At 42.9% G+C, this 17,481-nt stretch overlaps 1 protein-coding gene across 1 annotated transcript in view; it reads left to right on the forward strand.

Annotated features, from left to right (window-relative positions):
• Positions 1-17,481, forward strand: part of LOC145416994 (UBX domain-containing protein 7) — a 276,989-nt gene that overhangs the window by 117,785 nt on the left and 141,723 nt on the right. The window contains exon 5 of the mRNA XM_080285837.1: positions 8,989-9,135. Coding sequence (XP_080141963.1) covers positions 8,989-9,135 — 147 coding nt within the window. The remainder of the gene's footprint in view (positions 1-8,988; positions 9,136-17,481) is intronic.

Raw genomic sequence — 17,481 nt, forward strand, 5'->3', positions numbered from 1 at the left:
TTTTACTTAAGCCTTTTTTACAATACTTATGGATTCAGCTTACTTCCGATTTCAAGTAAAGCGTTGTGAGGTTGCCGTTAGTTAGCTCTTCATTCCGATGACGTTTCCTCTTCGTTATTTTTGCTGCATTCTTACGCACATCATCACTCCTGAATATATTAGTAAGAACTGTGTGAAGTAGATTTTCCAGCCATGTTATTCATCACATTCGTTACATTCCAATTTCTAAATATTCTCTACATATGGAAAGTGTTTTCGCCACCCAGAACTACCAACCCTACCGCATCAACACGGGCAGATGTCCCCACGTTAGTAAACTCCCTAAAGCCATTCAGAGCGACTGTGAAATCCAAAGATGCTTTTGGTTCGGGCCCGACACACGTTCGGGCCCAAAAGGTTAGGGACGACTGTGAAAACTGCCCTAGATGATGTTGATGATAATGGTGATGATGATGATGATGATGATGATGAACGATTTGATGAAAGGTTATTTTCCTAATATAAGCTATATTATTTTATGCAATACTGGCATGTTTGGTAAAGTTACCATTGGTTAGGTTAGATAGGAATATATTATGGGCAAGTTAGTGTAGACTGGGTTAGGTAAGGTAAGTTTAGGTTTGATTAGGTTTGGCTTAGTTAATTTAGGTAGGATTAGGTTTGGTTATGTTTGTTTGGTTGAGTGGTTAAATTAGGTTATTTTTGGTTGGGTTGGGTTATATTATTTTGTTGGGTTAAACAATTTAAGTTAGGTAAAGCGAGTTTATGAATTGTAAGGTTAGGCTTGTAATAAGAGGTTTCAGTAGATTTGAGTAGGTTTTAGGTAACGCCATTACGCTTAATAAGCAAATATGAGTTAATCGGGATGAATATTGATAGAAAGAATTGGGAAAACAGTGTCATCAGTAACCAATCATTTACCACCTTGAAAATGATTAGAATAATATAGAACACTCAGGAAGGAGGGTAAGTGAATCGGTAAGGTACTTTCCCAGGTTGAACTAATGCAAAGAAGACATATGATGCTGGGTGGCAGGTGTGCTTGTAAACAAAAGCTGGTGAGACCACCGCCGGTAGTATACAACTCCTGTGCTTTTAAAATTATTTAAGTATTTTATCTGTAATGACATTAATATGTTACAAGTTTATTAAGCACAAAAAGGAGCACTACATTTTGTGTAATTGAAAATATTAACTCGAGGCATCCTGATGACGTATGGATACCTTGCCATGTTTTGTCATGGTGACACCCGACAACGTATTCATACGTTTTGCAATTGCGAAGTCCGTCATTTGCACATTTTTCAAGTTTCACGGGTGATTTTTGGTAGGTGTTAGTGGGAGACCTTCCTCTACCCAACGCCAGGTGGGGATAATGCCTGGCCCCACCTGACCCCCCCTACCCCCGTGCATTCCATTTTCTCGGCAACTCACCTATTAGCAGTGACTTGGCCAGTAAAGACATGTCGCACCACGGTCTCTCCAATGACGAAATTCAAGGCAATAGTGATTCCTGAGGTGGAGGACAAAGGAAGAAAGAAGCCAGAGGAAGAAACAAGCAGAAGTGATGAGGCGGTAAAGTCGTAAAGGAAGGTGCCATGTGTTGATGTTTTTGGTGAATGAACAATGCTTATATCGCCTATAATAATGTGTGAAAACCAATATACTCTTGTACTACATATAAGTTTGCACCAAATATATAAATATTTACATATAATGAGTGGTTCGGAATAGTTACCCCTCCCAAGAAAACGTCTTCTCTGGAGCCTGGCCTGAGAGAACACGGTACCAAGGTGAGGGTACTGTTACCTGTATTTGGTATTTCTAGACTCAACTGAGCACTTTCTGAATTTTCGGTGTTTCTCGTAAAAAGCAGAGGTTTTAGCCAGAAAAAAAAACTCAAATATCTGCCAGGATTGGGGGAGGTCAGTGGTGGAAAATCTGCTGGAATGTGGTGGGTTAACATGTTTTTAACCCCAAATATTGTTGTTCATGACTTTGGGGTGTAGGCAGTGCTCTGTGAAACTCATCTTGTTCCCCAGCTGTGTTGGTGTCGGCCAATGAAAAGTGAGTATTCATGGCTAAGAGGTCCTGGCCAGTGAAAACAGCTCACTTGTGTGATGATATCATGGGCTGATCCACTGGACCAGTGTTTTTGAGTCTCAAGCCCAGCCCAGCTCAGGTATGTGATAATTATTTTTTTAGATGAAAAATGTGTTGTAATGGCAGAAGTGCATTTTTTCATTTGCAGTGATGATGAAAACCACCATAACCAAGTACCCTACAGCCAGGGAATCACTGCAGTTAAGCAATAGATAAACAGGAAAATAATGCTGTAAATGAATATACTGGAAGAAGCTGGTGCTGTAATAAAATCCTCTTACACATCATTGCATCTCCCTTACACATAATAATGAGATGGTGTGGTGCCCCTGGCAAGTTTCAGCCACTTTGGACTGGGCACTAATATATTCCTGCTATTATTCTTCAGATCTTGCAGTTTAGTACAGTGATCCCTGAGTTATAGCAGTTTCCATTAGCAATGTAAGATGAACATCTGCACTTCTGTTCTCAGCATGCATTTTTTGGCTAGAAAATGAGGTCATTGTGCACCTGAGCTGCTTTCTGCTGACAATGATGGTGCAGTATCTATGAGTTCTGATGGCTTTGAGGGATTCAAAGTTGCGGCCCAACTCAAGGAGTTAATCTCCAGGTGGTGGAGACCACCCACTCTCTACTCCATAGTCTCAAAACCTTTTACCTCAAGTCTCTCAGTGGTATGTGTTTCTACCTTTTTGTGCTTTCTTATCATTTTCGCTTAACCTAACCACGCCTATGTGTGTTTCTGATACTTACCATAACAGTACTGGTATGTATGTATTTAGGGAGTATAAATTGTTGTAACAGGAAAAATTGTTGTTTACAAGTTGGGTGTCCAGTTTTTGTTTTCGTTTTCATTTTTGAAGGCTCCAGCATGCTTGCATCTGCCGGCCTTGGTCACCTAATGGTGGCTTTCCATGCTACTTGATCTGTGGCATCCTCCCTATTCAGTCCCTTAACCCTGAAGTCACACTAAATGACCTCGTCCTACGTCTTTTTCGGTCTACCCCTCTTGACCCCACCCCCAGTATTAATGCTTCTCACTTTCTGCACCCAGTTATCATCCTCCATCCTCTCCACATGTCCAAACCACCTCAGTCTACCTCTCCTCATCAAAGCACCAATACTCTCTAGTCCCATCCTACTTCTCAACTCGTCACATCGTAATCCCCCCCCCCCCCGGGCCTTGCGTGCAGGGACACACTTCACATTCACCTAATCATTGTCATTTCTGTACATTTGAGTCTGCAAATATCCTCTTCCTTTACTGCCTAGGTCTCACTACCATATAGTATTACATTCCCAACACATGGTGCATAGAAAGATCCCTTAGCACGCAGGGAGAGCCTTTTCAGTGTCAAGAGAGGCAAACAGCTCCCTGAACTTCTTCCAGCCACTTCTCACTCTAGCCACAGAGCTAGCTTCAGCCCCACTTCCAGCACATAACATGTCTCCCAAATAACAAAACTCTTCCACACACTCAGGAGACTCATCATCAAGTTCAGTCCTTTCATGTCTTTCCACTTGCTCTCCCTGACGTGCCGCACACATAAAATCAGCATTATTTCGCAGTCTACCTCTAATACCACTTCATCTCTTATGCACCCACTTATCACAAACACTGCATAAGATGATATTACTTCCCACGCCCTTATGGCAAATTGCACGTGGCCACTCTCCCTCTTCTTTGACAGTACTGCCACCAACCCTGGATATCATCACTTTTGTTTTATCTGCATATACTGTTAAGCCCTTGTGCCCCATACCATCACTCCACTTCCTGAATCTTTCCTCCACCTCCCTTTCATTCTCTGCAATCAACACCAAATCATCAGTATACAACATCTCCCAACGGGAGTCCATTTCTGAAATCACATGAGAGGGCCTCAGGTACCATGATAAAACAACAGGGGACTCAAAACTGACCCCTGATGCATACCAGCATTCACGGAAAACTCATTGCTCAAATCTCCATTCACTCTTACCTGGATGCGAGCACCCACATACATGGCCATAACCGCCCTAACCAGCCACTCCTCCATCCCAAGTTTTCTAATTACCCACTTCACCTCTCTAGGGACTTTGTCAAAGGCCTTCTCCAAATCAGCAAAAACAAAGTACAGTTCCCTTTTCTTTTCTATATATTTTTCCTGAAGCTATCAAACAATGACTATGGCATCAGTTGTCCCTTTGTCTAGGATAAACCTAAACTGCATCTCATCAATATTCACTCTTTCTCGAATCATACTGTCTAGAACTCTCTCCATTACTTTCATTAAGTGATCTAAAAGCTTTATACCTCTATAATTTCCTCCTTCCAGACATCACCTTTCCCCTTGTACACATTTACAGCCAATTATCTGGGCTTTTAACATTTCAACAGTCAGCCCAAACACACCTGCTGCCTTCCCTACTTGCATCCTGACTATTGCCTCACTCACAGTAGCAGTGTCAATCAAAGGCCAAGGGCCAAACGCTGGATATGCTGGTTCCGAACCTTCCCTGTCTCAGTCAAATTCCTCATTCAAGAACCAGCTGTAATGCTCTCTCCATGCATCTTTAATATCCCCACTGCTCACCACTACCCATCCTTCATCATTCTTCACACACTGCTAACCTATAATATCCTGATTATCCCTCTTCACTTGATTTGCCACCTTAAATAGCATTTTCTTCCTTTCCACATGATTTAGGTTATCAAGTAATAGTCTCTGTGACTCAGACTTTGCCCTGCAAAGCTTTCTTCTAGCTCTACACTTGACAGCCAGGTATTTTTCATTGTCACCACCCTTCTTCTGTTCCTGAAAAAGCCTTCTTTTCCCTTTAACTGCAGCTTCTATACCCTCATCCCACCACTAAGTTACTTTGTGTCTTGACCTCTTGTCCAACTGCATACTGCATCAGTAACTTTCAAGAGGTTGTTCTTGAGGGCTCTGTACTGTTCATTAATGCCTCTGTCAATGGTTCCCCGTTCAGCCACCACATTCCTGATCTCATTTTATAAAGCATCCCTTACTGCTTGGTTTATTAGCTTCCATTTTTTTATCCTAGGTACGTAAGTCCTCTTTTTCATCACTTGTTCTTTAAGCACCACATCACATAACAATAACTTGTGTTGCTGCATACACTCCTCACTTCCTATAGCTTTAATATCCCTCACTAGTCACTAACCTCCTATCAGCCCTCCTGACCAGAAAGGAATCTGTCTGACTGCTATTTCCCCCAGACTCATATGTAATCAACTTACTCTCTTTTCCTTAAATGTGTGTTGCACACAGTCATGTTCATTTCCTCCCAAAAGTTGAGTATCCTTTCCCCTTCCGCATTTCTTGTACCATATACACGTCCCCCATGTACTGTTTCATATCCTTGAGCTGCTTCATCTACATGACCATTTAAGTCCTCTCCTAAAACCAGTATCTCATCATCCCCCATACCACCCACTACACGTATTAAGTCATCCCAAAATCTATCCCTCTCTACCTCATCCAAGCCTGCCTGTGGAGCATATGCCAATATTGCAAACATCATTCCACCGACCAAAATCTTCACTACTACTATCCTATCACTTACTCTCATAACATTCATAACATATTCCATCCATTTCTCTGCAACCAACACACCCTTACCCCCATATACATCTGTCCTCCCCTGCCAAAACAACTTATATTATTAATCCTTCCCAACAATCTTTCTGGCTGATCCACCCCTGTACCAGACTTCTTGCAAACGTGATATATCCACCCACCTCCTACTGAATGCCTCAGCGACTTCCCCCGCTCTACCCCTTAAACTTCCTGCTTTCCATAAACCTACTCTCATCCCCCTGGGCAATTTAATGTCCTCAGGCGTGCTTTGAAGCTTTTTCTTGTACTTGGTTATAGTCACTAATAATAAAGGAGGAGAGACATACCACTGGCCCTATCCACTGCACAGTCCCAGGCCCAGGCAATGGATCTGGGACCCCTAGCCCACCGACCTTACCAGTGGCTGTGGTAGTGGCCTCGGGGCACCCTGCCAGGACAGCACTCCAAGCACATCTTGGCACTGTAACTGCCCCGCCATTATGCAATCACTGATACGGCAATCTCCTAGGGCGCTACCCCCAGGTTCGGGCCCCTCTCTATTGGGCGGAAGCCTGGGAAATACAGTGCCCTGTACTGTCTAGCACAGGTTCGAGCCCCAGCTCGTCCTGGACCCGTGATCTATGCCAGTAGAATCCCCATCACGCCTCCCCCCAAAAGTTCACCACTAGGTAACGGGAGCAGAGTTTTCTGGATGCATGCCCTTGCTGGCGTCAACACCTGTAATGTGGTGGGGTACGTTATGTGATGCATGAAGCGCATGGGGTATAGTACATAAGACAGTTAGAGGAAATGTTTGGGAGATTATGCTGGTCTACTCTCCATGTTAGTGTCACACAGAAAAGGTCAGCAAGGGGGGATGGTTAAGTAGCTAGTAAAACAGGAGCTCCAGCTCTCCCTATCACCAGTATTCCCATTCCCCCTGGGAGTACCACCCTGTTCGGCCCATGCTAAAGCCTCCTCCCAGTACCAGTTAAAATAAATCCCATAGGTTCTCCGCTTTTGTTATCGTGCAGTTTTGTTACCACGCATTAGGTGTGATACCAGTTATGTGTGGTGATCAAGGGATCATTGTATTATTCCTTCCCAGGTATGACCATGGGAATGACTTTCTACAACTAGTATTTGTTTTTTGTTTTTCTTTTTGATTTCATTACCACACATGATTTGAATTGTTGAGAAAGTTTAATACAGTATTCCTGATTTTCCCATATGGGTGCATCACTCTGTGTCAAGTCCAGGGTACATGCTTCAATCAAGTAGACCACCAGGCATCCAATTGTTGAATATATTGTGTTCACCCAGCTTAGTAAATGGTTTCTTGAGAAGTTGAAAACTGCCATTCAATGACATCTTTATGATTGCAAATGTTAACACTGTATAGGGTATTATCATATCACTCCCCAAATTGTTGCATGTATTGCCTGGTGGTCTGGTAGTGATATGGTGTCAGTTAAAATAAGGGTAATGTGCAGTGTGCAAGTTCAGATCTTGAAGAAGCAACTGGGGTTCTTTTAATCCTACAGTGCTCATCAAAATTATCTAGCGCCTGGCGCCGGGCGCACAGTACTTATGGCCATAAAAGAATCACCCATTTTTGGGGGTAAAAATTTTGCCACAAGTTTGCGGTGCTAGCATGACGTCACGGTAGCCTGAGGCCTTCCAACGTGCTGGTTGGTTCCCGCCTCAGTTGCCCACGGGCTGCCTGAGAGAGAGGAACTCTGCCGCGTCTCCCTTTCTTTTTGCGCCATTTTTTACCTAGTGTCCTGCAGTGTTTTGGCTTTCGCCACTTTGTTATGGCACCTACCCGTGAACTATCGAGTGAAATCATATCCCAGATCATTGCTCTAAAGGAGGCAGGCCACCAGACAAAGGAAATTAGTGAATTGGTTGGTGTGGCTCGATCGACAGTGCGTCGGTGGTGCGCGGGGTTTCGGTTGGAAAACAGTGATGAAGTTCCCACAAAGAAACCGCGGTCTGGTAGGCCTAGGAAAACTTCCCCAAGGTCTGTTAATGTTTTAAAACGTGCAATGGAGTTTAATCCTCGTGTGAGTGCAAGGAAAATAAAGGAGAGCAACCCGGAAGTGTTTGGTGAGGTGTCTGTGAGAACAGTGTTCATGAACTTGGTTACACAAGTCACAGGCCTGTGAAAAAGCCTCTTCTCTCCAGCAGCCAGCGACTTCGTAGGCTTGCCTTTGCTAACAAATACCTTAATTGGGTTGAGGAGCAATGGTTGTCAGTGTTGTGGTCTAATGAGGCAACGTTTAGTGTCACCTGTAACAGAGGAGCACGTGTGTACCGATGCAAAGGTAGTGACCCACTTGACCCACGGTATGTAGAAAGCACAGTTAAACATCCTGATTCACTCATGGTATGGGCTTGTTTCTCAGGGAAGGGTTTGGGGAAGCTTGTTGTACTTCCCAAGAACCTAAGAGTGAATCAGGATGTTTACCTGGAGCTTCTGTGTGATCATTTACCAGACTCCTTCTAGCGAACAGGTGCACGAGTGTTTCAGCAGGACGATGCACCTGCTCACAAGGCCAAATTGGTCACCAATTGGCTTCGTGAGTGCGAGGTATCATTCATGAAAGACTGGCCAGGAAATAGCCCAGACCTCAACCCGATTGAAAACCTCTGGTACCTCGTAAAGAAGAGTCTCCAAGGGAAGGACGTGAGCTCTCTGCCTAAGCTGGAAGCCGCCATTCGTGACTCCTGGGACAAAATACCCCTCCAGCACCTCAGGAGCCTCGTCCTTTCACTTCCAAGACGTCTCAGGTCCGTGAAGAAGCGTAAAGGCTACCCTACGAAGCTCTGAAGGTAAATAAAATGCATTATATATATGTTTTTTCAATGTTGAAAGGTTTGTTTCTTAGGAGGGACGTGGGGCGCTCGATACTTCTGACGAGCACTGTATATATAATGCCACCAGGCTGTAGGCAGATCACCACCCTTAAATTTAACTAATAGTCTAACCTCAGGCACCTACCCCTTATAAGGCAATATGGAAATGCCTGTTACCATCCTAGTGTTAAGTCCTCATTATATGCAAGGTTGTTCCACAGTATCACAAGTGGTTTCATATTACTGGCACTGCGTTGATACAGGCCTGTATTTGGAAAAATTAGTAAATTGGCTCTATGGGAAGCAAAGGAGCTTTAATAGGTAATACAAAGGAACTTTAATAGATAATATTTTTCATAGTTACTTTTGGCTTGAAAAAAAAAAAAAAAAAAAAAATTATAAGAAGGACTGACTATTGTTTAATTTGAAACAACATAACCCAGCATTGTAATATTTCCTACAGGCACGGGATGCTGGAGTGGCAAGGAAACGCTGGCTTATGGTCAATATTCAAGATTCCAGTGAATTTCCCTGCCAGGTTTTAAACCGTGATGTTTGGTCTAATGCTGCCGTTAAGACAATTGTGAAGGAACACTTCATATTTTGGCAGGTATTCAGCATTACCTTTTTAATTAAGTAGCAAAATACAGTAAAACCTCACTGTAACAGACTAATTGGGGCCCAAGCCATTCCAATAAAAGTAAAATTCTCATAAAAGTGACATCCTGACTTCCCCCTGCTAACCTGGACTTTTTCCGATATACTGTATATCAGACATTAGTCCAGATCACACCAATGGCTTTTAAACTGTTTTCACTACCATTGCAGTACAGTACTGCATTATACATTCACTACAATAATCAAATGGTAAAATATGTATAATAATACGGCACTGTACACTGGTAAACTATCTGTCTATCTATTGCCAGATGCCATGATCCCATAAGGGGTGGCCATTTGACTTTGAGTTATTTGTTTTACAGGGAGGGGCACTAACCCTTCACCAACCCACTTGCTGACACGTAGGGAGCACGTATGGTTTGGTTATATGGTTACCACCCAGCATCGTAAATGGTTTCCTGGCTCACAGGAAACCAAGCCAGGAAATCATTTGGTTTGTCACTCAATGTAAAGCCACCAGTAAAGGATAGAAAAGCATTAAGAAGTGACGGGAAAGATGGGAGAATTAGGAAGAGAGGAGGGGAGGCATAGAAAAAGAATGATAAAGGCTAACGAAGAAGTAGGCAGCACTACATCAAGTGAGTGGTTGATGGTCGCCACCACCTACCACTAACTGGTAAACAGGTCTTTTATTTACCGTATTGTGGTGAACATGGCTGAAGTGGTCAGCCAGTCCGGACTGCTTCTGGCTTTATCGGACTTTTTCCGATATATAAGAATTTAGTCCAGTAGCTCCTAGATTCCAATAAAAGTGAATTCCAGTTTATTAAAGTCTGTTATATCAAGGTTTTACTGTATTGTTCTATGTGAGTAAAATAGTGTTGTAATTTCAGTAGCTCATTCACCACACCATTTAGTCTCTCTCTCTCTCTCTTAATTTCAGTAGCTCATTCACCACACCATTTAGTCTCTCTCTCTCTCTCTCTCTCTCTCTCTCCCCACAAATTAGTGGTAGTTCTTTTGGCTTAATATTTTTGATACGATATCATTAAAGATGGTTGTGCATATAGTATCAAACATATTTATTGTTTGAGAAGTGTTATGCAAATGTTTGCACAATTTGGGCATGTCGATCTTATATCCGCTGTATGTATAAACAACATGTTGTAATAGCATTGAGCTGTTACAGCACCTTCTCTGTGTGGGGCTTGAACCCCTCCTCACCACTGCTGGTTTAGAAGATATTTGACCATCATGCAATTATGATGACCACAGTGACAAGATGGATTTGAGCCGAACAAAGATGAGGGAGCTTCTGGCTTGATGTTATTACAACTTATACCCAACCTTTAAGCTGCACTGTTTACCACAGCATTCCTGGTAAATTCATATCCCTAAGGTTCCCTCTTAGGACCATATCCCACATTAACCTTACTCTTCCTACACGGACTGTCATATATACATCAATGTCTGTAGTTAAAATAAGAGAAAGCCTCACTTATAATACACAGTATGTCACAATCCTTACATGAACATTCTGGCAAGTAATGCTTGATGGTGAAAAATCTGTATTGCAGTGAACAAAAATTGGACACACGATATATTGTTGTGCCGTACCACAACCAGATGCACACAGTATTTTATTTATTTACTTATTTTTTATTACAGTCAGGCCTCACTGTATTGTTTTTTCACCCAGTGGTAAATCACTATGATGATGGACTAAGTCAGACCCAGTTTTGCAGTGACTATGCTGTAATGCTGTGTAGCAGTGAGACCTGGGCAGTAAAGGAAGAGGATACTCGTAAGCTCATATGTATAGAAATAAAACAGTGATTAGATGGATTTGTAGTGCATCCTTTAATACAAGACCAGGGGAGGCTAGTTTTACAGATTTAATGGATAAGGGGAGGGATGGGACTGGAGTGTATTGGTTTTGTGATTAAGAGAGGTAGATTGAGATGGATTGGGCCCGTGGAGAGGATGAAGAATGACAGATGATTGTTGAAAATGATAAGTGTGAACCTTGGAGACAGGGTTGCAAGAGGCAGACCAATAAAGAATTGGGACAAGGTCATACGATGTGACCTTTGGTATAAGGGACCAAAACGGGAGGCTGTCAGAGATTGAGCAGCATGGAGAGCTGCCATTAGGTGACCATGGCCAATGCATGCAAGCATGTTGGATCCTATATACATTCAGACCTTCAATTATGCTCAGATATGGTCAACAATGTACACCTCATTTTTGAAAATGCGCATAATTCAAATATTATAAACAGTTGAATATATAGAATATGGTTGACATCCTCCCCAGTCGGCACATTTTTGCTGCATTTTATGCATCTTTTTATACACACATACACATTTTACAGACTTGTATAGTAGTATATTTGTTACAGAAAGTTAAGCATAGTAAGTTAAAAAAAAAAAAAGTTATTTTTTGCATTCATGTATGTTTGTTACAAAAAGTTAACCATAGCAAAAAAAAAAAAGAAAAAATGTTGAATTCGTGTTAGAAAAAGTTAATCATACTGTTGTAAATAAGGAAAAAAAAACAAGTCAAATGTTGCATTTGTATTACAAATAGTTAACCATAGTAAATAAGAAAAAAAAATAAATAAAAGTCAAATGTTGCATTCATGTTACAAAAATTTAACCATAGTAAATAAGAAAAAATGTTACAAAAAGTTAACCATAGTAAATAATAATAATAATAATAATAAGAAAAGTCAAATGTTGCATTCGTAGGCTGGGGGGCTGGGGCGGGGCTACCGGAGCCCCGCAGGCTTTGATCGTCGTCACTATCACTGTTGCTGCTGTCCACAGAAACCCCTTCACGTTCTTGAAAGGCGGCTACATCACTCATAAATCCCTCAAAATCCATTTCAGAGACATCATCATCAGAGTCCATAAGGTTGTTGGTTAAAGGGAATTCATCAGGGTTGGCAGGGCCTGCAGGGACGCTTGCAGTCGGTACTGGTTTGGGTTGCAGGAATTCCGTCATTAGTTGCTGTGTCCTCTTGTTTAAGCCTTCTTGTTACAAATCTGCATAATAATGAATGAGTTTGTGAAGACCTTGACATATCTCCTCCGTTCGAAACTGGTCAGGATCGTTGCTGCTTATAGTGTCCTTGAGCTTGTTGACACTAGACAAGATGTTTGCTAGGCGAGGCATGGTTAGGCCATCTTGATGTTGTTGTTCTGGTTCTGGTGCATTTTCACATTCTCTAGCCAGTCTTTCTTCCTCATCAATCCTTTGCGTAGCTGTCACGGCAGTTTTTGGTTCTTGTTCTCTGATAATAGTTTTTGAAGTCTGTCCCGCTTTTTTCTATCTGTCTATCTATAGCTCGACGCCTTAATCCCGCAAAGGGTGGCTGCAGACAAAATGCCTCCAAGTCGCTGTGTCACCCACCATTTGACTACTCTCCCCCCAGCTCACTCCCCTCTCCCTCATATACAGTACCTCTCAACTCCATCCCTCCACCTCATCCTCGGTCTTCCCCTCCCTCTCCTTCCCTCCACCTCACCTACATACACCTTCTTAGTCAGTCTTTCATTCTTCATTCTCTCCACATGTCCAAACCACCTCAGTGTATTTCTCCTAATCTTGTCAACCACAACCACATCCACCCCACAACGTTCCTTCACTTCTTCATTTGTCAACCTGTCCCTCCACGTCACTCCACATGCTCCTCTCAAGTAACTCATTTCCACTGCTCTCACTCTTGACTTGTTCCCCTCTTGCAAGGTCCACGCCTCGCATCCATATGTCAGGGTAGGGATCACAATACTATCATGCAGTGACTTCTTAACTTCCATACTCACTTTTTTAATTGTGACTGAAATGTCCCGCTTGTTGTGCATATTATCTTAAATTTCCCGCTTTAGAAACTTACTGTTACATTACTTATAACATGACCTTCTTTTATGAAATATGATAAATTAGTAAAATTATGAATAATCCAAACAAAATGAAATACTGAACTGTCTGGTCACCTTATGCATTCCATCCTCCTTGTAAAGTAGTACAAAATGTAGCTGGAATGGCTCGGTCTTCCGAGACGTGCCCGCACAATTTAAAAACGTGCACAATACGAAAATTATTTAATCATATTTTTTGGGATGGAGCCTGCATAATTGGCGAATCGCATAATTCAGATGTGCATTTTTCAAGGATGTACTTTAAATTTTATGATGATGAAATGATCACGAAATTCTCTAGAATAATATTTGTGATTGCTGCTTACAAGAATCACGTGCAGATGCAGTGACGCAAACAAGTCGAGAGTCAGACGTTTGACCCAGGACGGCCAGTGTTTACTTATGCAGAACCCCCATCTTAGACTTCCACCCAGGCGGCCTTCTTTGCCCCACCCCTTTGAAGACCCTGTCTTGCTTGCCCACTCACTCACATGTCCTGTGCCTTTGATCATCTCGCTAGCATTCTCTGAGTTACCTAACCTTCTTGCTTGTGTAAGGCCATTGAAACACAGTTGCTATCACCAAATAACAGTGCAAGTATGGAATGAATGGTGCAGCATGGGATAGTTTTTGTGAAACACTGTAATTGAAGCATGGAACTTAGAAGTCATGTCTGGTGCTACCCTCAGTGAAAAACATGGTGCTACTGATGCTGCCAAGGGCAAAGCTAAAAGGACAAGGTGTAGCCTTTCGCTTGATGTGAAATTGGACATTGTTAATTGTTATAGGGTGGAGGAAGGAACAAGCAACATCACTGAAGCCCTATAGCAGCTCCAGTCCATAGTCTCATTGATAATGAAGAAGTCAGATGCTGTACTACAGGTGTTGCGGAGCATGCCTACCCCAACTGCTAAATGACTAACCAGAACAAGGGAGCCTATAATGAAGGAGATGGAGAGTTGGTTAATGAACTGAACAAAGTAAAGCAACTCCTGCATCTATGCTTTATTTACACCAAGGCTTTTGTTTTGTGGAAGGATCTCAGGGATAAGGAAGGCATGGAGGCCTACCCGTATCCCTGACCGCCTTAGAGAGAGCTCCAACATACTTGACCTCTTACAACTAATCCTTCTGCTTACGCTGTTAATCTTTTCTCTCCATTGGGTTCCTCCGATCATAACCTTGTTACTTTAACCTGTCCTATCGTTCCAGTATGGGCTGTGGGCCCTCCAAAGGAATGTTGTCTGTGGCACTTTGGAGCTGTGGATTGGGAGGCCCTCAGGCAGTACTTCTTTGATTTTCCCTGGAATGATTATTGCTTCCATGGTCGGGAGCCATCTGAGTGTGCCTTGTGTGTCACGGAGGTTATTTTCTCGGGCATGGAAGCATACATTCCTTTCTCATATCCTTTGACTAATGCAAGAAAGCCTTGGTTTAATCACGCTTGTTCTAATGTTGTCTGCATCAAGGAGAGGGCCTGTAAAAGGTACCGGAGCCAACCCACCCCTGAATCACATCTTTTTTATGTTTCTGCCCGGAATCGTGCCAAGTCTTCTTCACTCTGCTAAAAATAGTTTCATCATTATTAAATGCTCTCAACTCTCCTACTTGAATTCTTCCTGCTCCTTCTGGCACCTTGCCAAAAACATTTCTAAGAACTTTACCTCATCATCCTTCTCTCCTCTTTTCTACTCTGATGGTTCTGTAGCTGTTTCTTCTACTGATAAAGCAGATCTGTTTGCTCAGACTTTCTCCTCCAATTCCACCTTAGACGATTCCGGTGCTGTTCCTCCCTCACTTCCCCCCTCTGACTTCCTCATGGTTGACATTAAAATTTCTTCAGCTGATGTATTTTCTGCCATCACTGGCCTCAATACTAACAAGGCATATGGGCCTGATGGAGTCCCTCCTGTTGTTCTCAAGAACTGTGGTTCTGTGCTTACACCCTCCCTAGGTAAACTCTTTCGCCTTTGTCTGTCAACTTGTACCTTTCCTTCTTGCTGGAAGTGTGCTCTCATTCAGCCAGTCCCAAAGAAGGGTGACCATTCCCAACCCTCTAACTATCGTCCAATTGCTTTAACATCCTGTGTCTCAAAAGTTTTCGAGTCTATTCATAAAAGAAAAATTTTAAAGCATCTTTCCTATCACAACCTTCTTTCTGATCATCAGTATGGGTTCCGTCAGGGACGTTCTGCTGGGGATCATCTCACCTACCTTTCAGACTCCTGGTCATCCTCCTTTCAGGACTTTGGTGAAAGCTTTGGCATTGCACTTGACATCTCAAAGGCTTTCGATCAAGTCTGGCATAAATCTTTAATTTCCAAACTGCCCTCTTACAGTTTCTATCCTTCTGTTTGTGCATTCATCTGTAATTTCCTTTCTGGTCGTTCTATAACCACTGTTGTAGATGGCCATCGTTCTTCTCCTAGATCTATCAACATTGGTGTTCCTCAGGGCTCTGTCCTATCACAGACTTTCTTCCTTTTATTCACCAATGACCTTCTAGAATGTTCATCTAACCCTATCCACTTGTATACTGATGATTCCACCCTTCACCCTTCCATTCGGTTCCTGCAACATCCATCTCAGCAGTTACTTCAACAAACAAAGGATGAGGCTATGGCACACCTAATGTCTGATTTGGGTTGTATCTTTGACTGGGATAAAAGAAATCTTGTTGTTTTTAATGCATCAAAGACTCAGTTTTTACACCTATCAACCCGTCAGAATCTTCCACAGGAGTTCCCACTAATGTTTGATAATATCCAGCTCAATCTTACATCATCCTTGGACATGCATGGGGTATCATTCACACGGGACTTATCTTGGAAAGATCATATTACATCTCCTGTAAAATGTGCTTTCAAGAGATTAGGTGTGCTAAGTCGACTCCGTGCCTTCTTTATTCCTGCACAGTTGTTGACTTTATACACTGATTTTATTCGCCCCTGTTTAGAGTACAACTCTCATGTGTTGGAAGGCTCCCCACATACAGCTTTTCTCAATAGGATGGAGTCAAAGGGTCTTTGTCTCATCAGCTCTCCTCCTCTTACTGGCTCCTTTCAACCTTTGTCTCTTCGCCAACCTGTTGCCTCACTGTCTCTTTTCTATCGCTGCTTGAATGGTCACTGCTCCTCTGAACTGCCTACGACGGGCACATACCACCCGTATAGCGACAAACTCTCATCCTTTTTCTGTCCAACTTTCCAATGCAAGAGTTAACCGTTACTCCTAGTCCTTCATTTATGCAACAGGTCAACTCTGGAAGTGTCTCCCTCTGTCTGTATTTCCTACATCCTATGACTCCAATCTTTCAAATGCTGTGTGTCTAGGCATCTTGAAATGATCGGATCTTGAATTTGGCTCTCTTTTGTATTGTTTTTGTTTTTTTCTTTGATGGAATGTTCATGTGGGCTCAACCTTTGGTTCCTGCTTCCTCGCATAAGAAAGAGAGAGAGAGAGAGAGAGAGAGAGGAGGAGGAGGAGGAGGAGGAGGAGGAGGAGTTCAAGGCCAGCACAGTCAGCAGTTTAAGGCTCATGCTGACCTTAGACATGTGACCATGCTTGGCAATACTGCTAGTGCTGACCGCATGGCAGCTGAGGTTTTCTCTGCAGAGTTGAAGGTAATCATAGAGGGAGGGAGGTACTCTCCAAAACAGGTCCTGAGCTTTGATAAAATGGGCCTGTTTCGAAAATGTACTTCCCAGAAGACATATAAGGAATGAAGAATGACATGCACCAAGATTTAGGCAGCCTGTGACCAACTCATCCTCCTTGGTGTGAATGCAGAGGGGGGACCTGAAGATCAGACTTCTCTTGTATATCACTGGGAGAACATCTGAGAGCTGGTAGGATATGTGAAAAACCTGTAGGTTATTTGAGAGTGTAACACCAGGGCTTGGCTGAAAACAGTTTGTCATTCATACGTGTTAGGATGCCTGTCCCCCCGCCTGCATGACTCTGCCAACTGGAGCAATCTTGCCAACCATTTCCTCCTACTGGTTGACAGTGTCCCTAGCCGTCTTGAGAGTATGGAGGACTAGGTGGATAATACCAAAGTGGTCTACCTGCCCTACCCCCCAACACACCTTTGCTCCAGCCAGTGGACCAGGACATCATTGCCACATTCAAGGCCAGTTACTTCCACTGCACGATGATGCAAATGGTGAGGTGACTGACTCTGGGGCAAGCGACATAGTGCAGGAGTTTAGGAAAAATTTCAATATCAACTACACTGTGGACAACATCACGACAACATGGAAGAAGGTGCAGTCAAGCACGCTGAACACCATCTGGCGAAAAGTATGGGGAGAATGTGTGCACTATTTCACTGGGTTCCCAGCGATGGAGAACATCTGTCGTGAAATCCTCAACCTCATGCATGAGGCAGGATTTAAGGAGGTCAGTGAAGA

The sequence above is a fragment of the Coenobita brevimanus genome, chromosome 108 (assembly GCF_032717465.1).
Source record: "Coenobita brevimanus isolate Jiangsu-jjx chromosome 108, ASM3271746v2, whole genome shotgun sequence".
Classification (NCBI taxonomy): domain Eukaryota; kingdom Metazoa; phylum Arthropoda; class Malacostraca; order Decapoda; family Coenobitidae; genus Coenobita; species Coenobita brevimanus.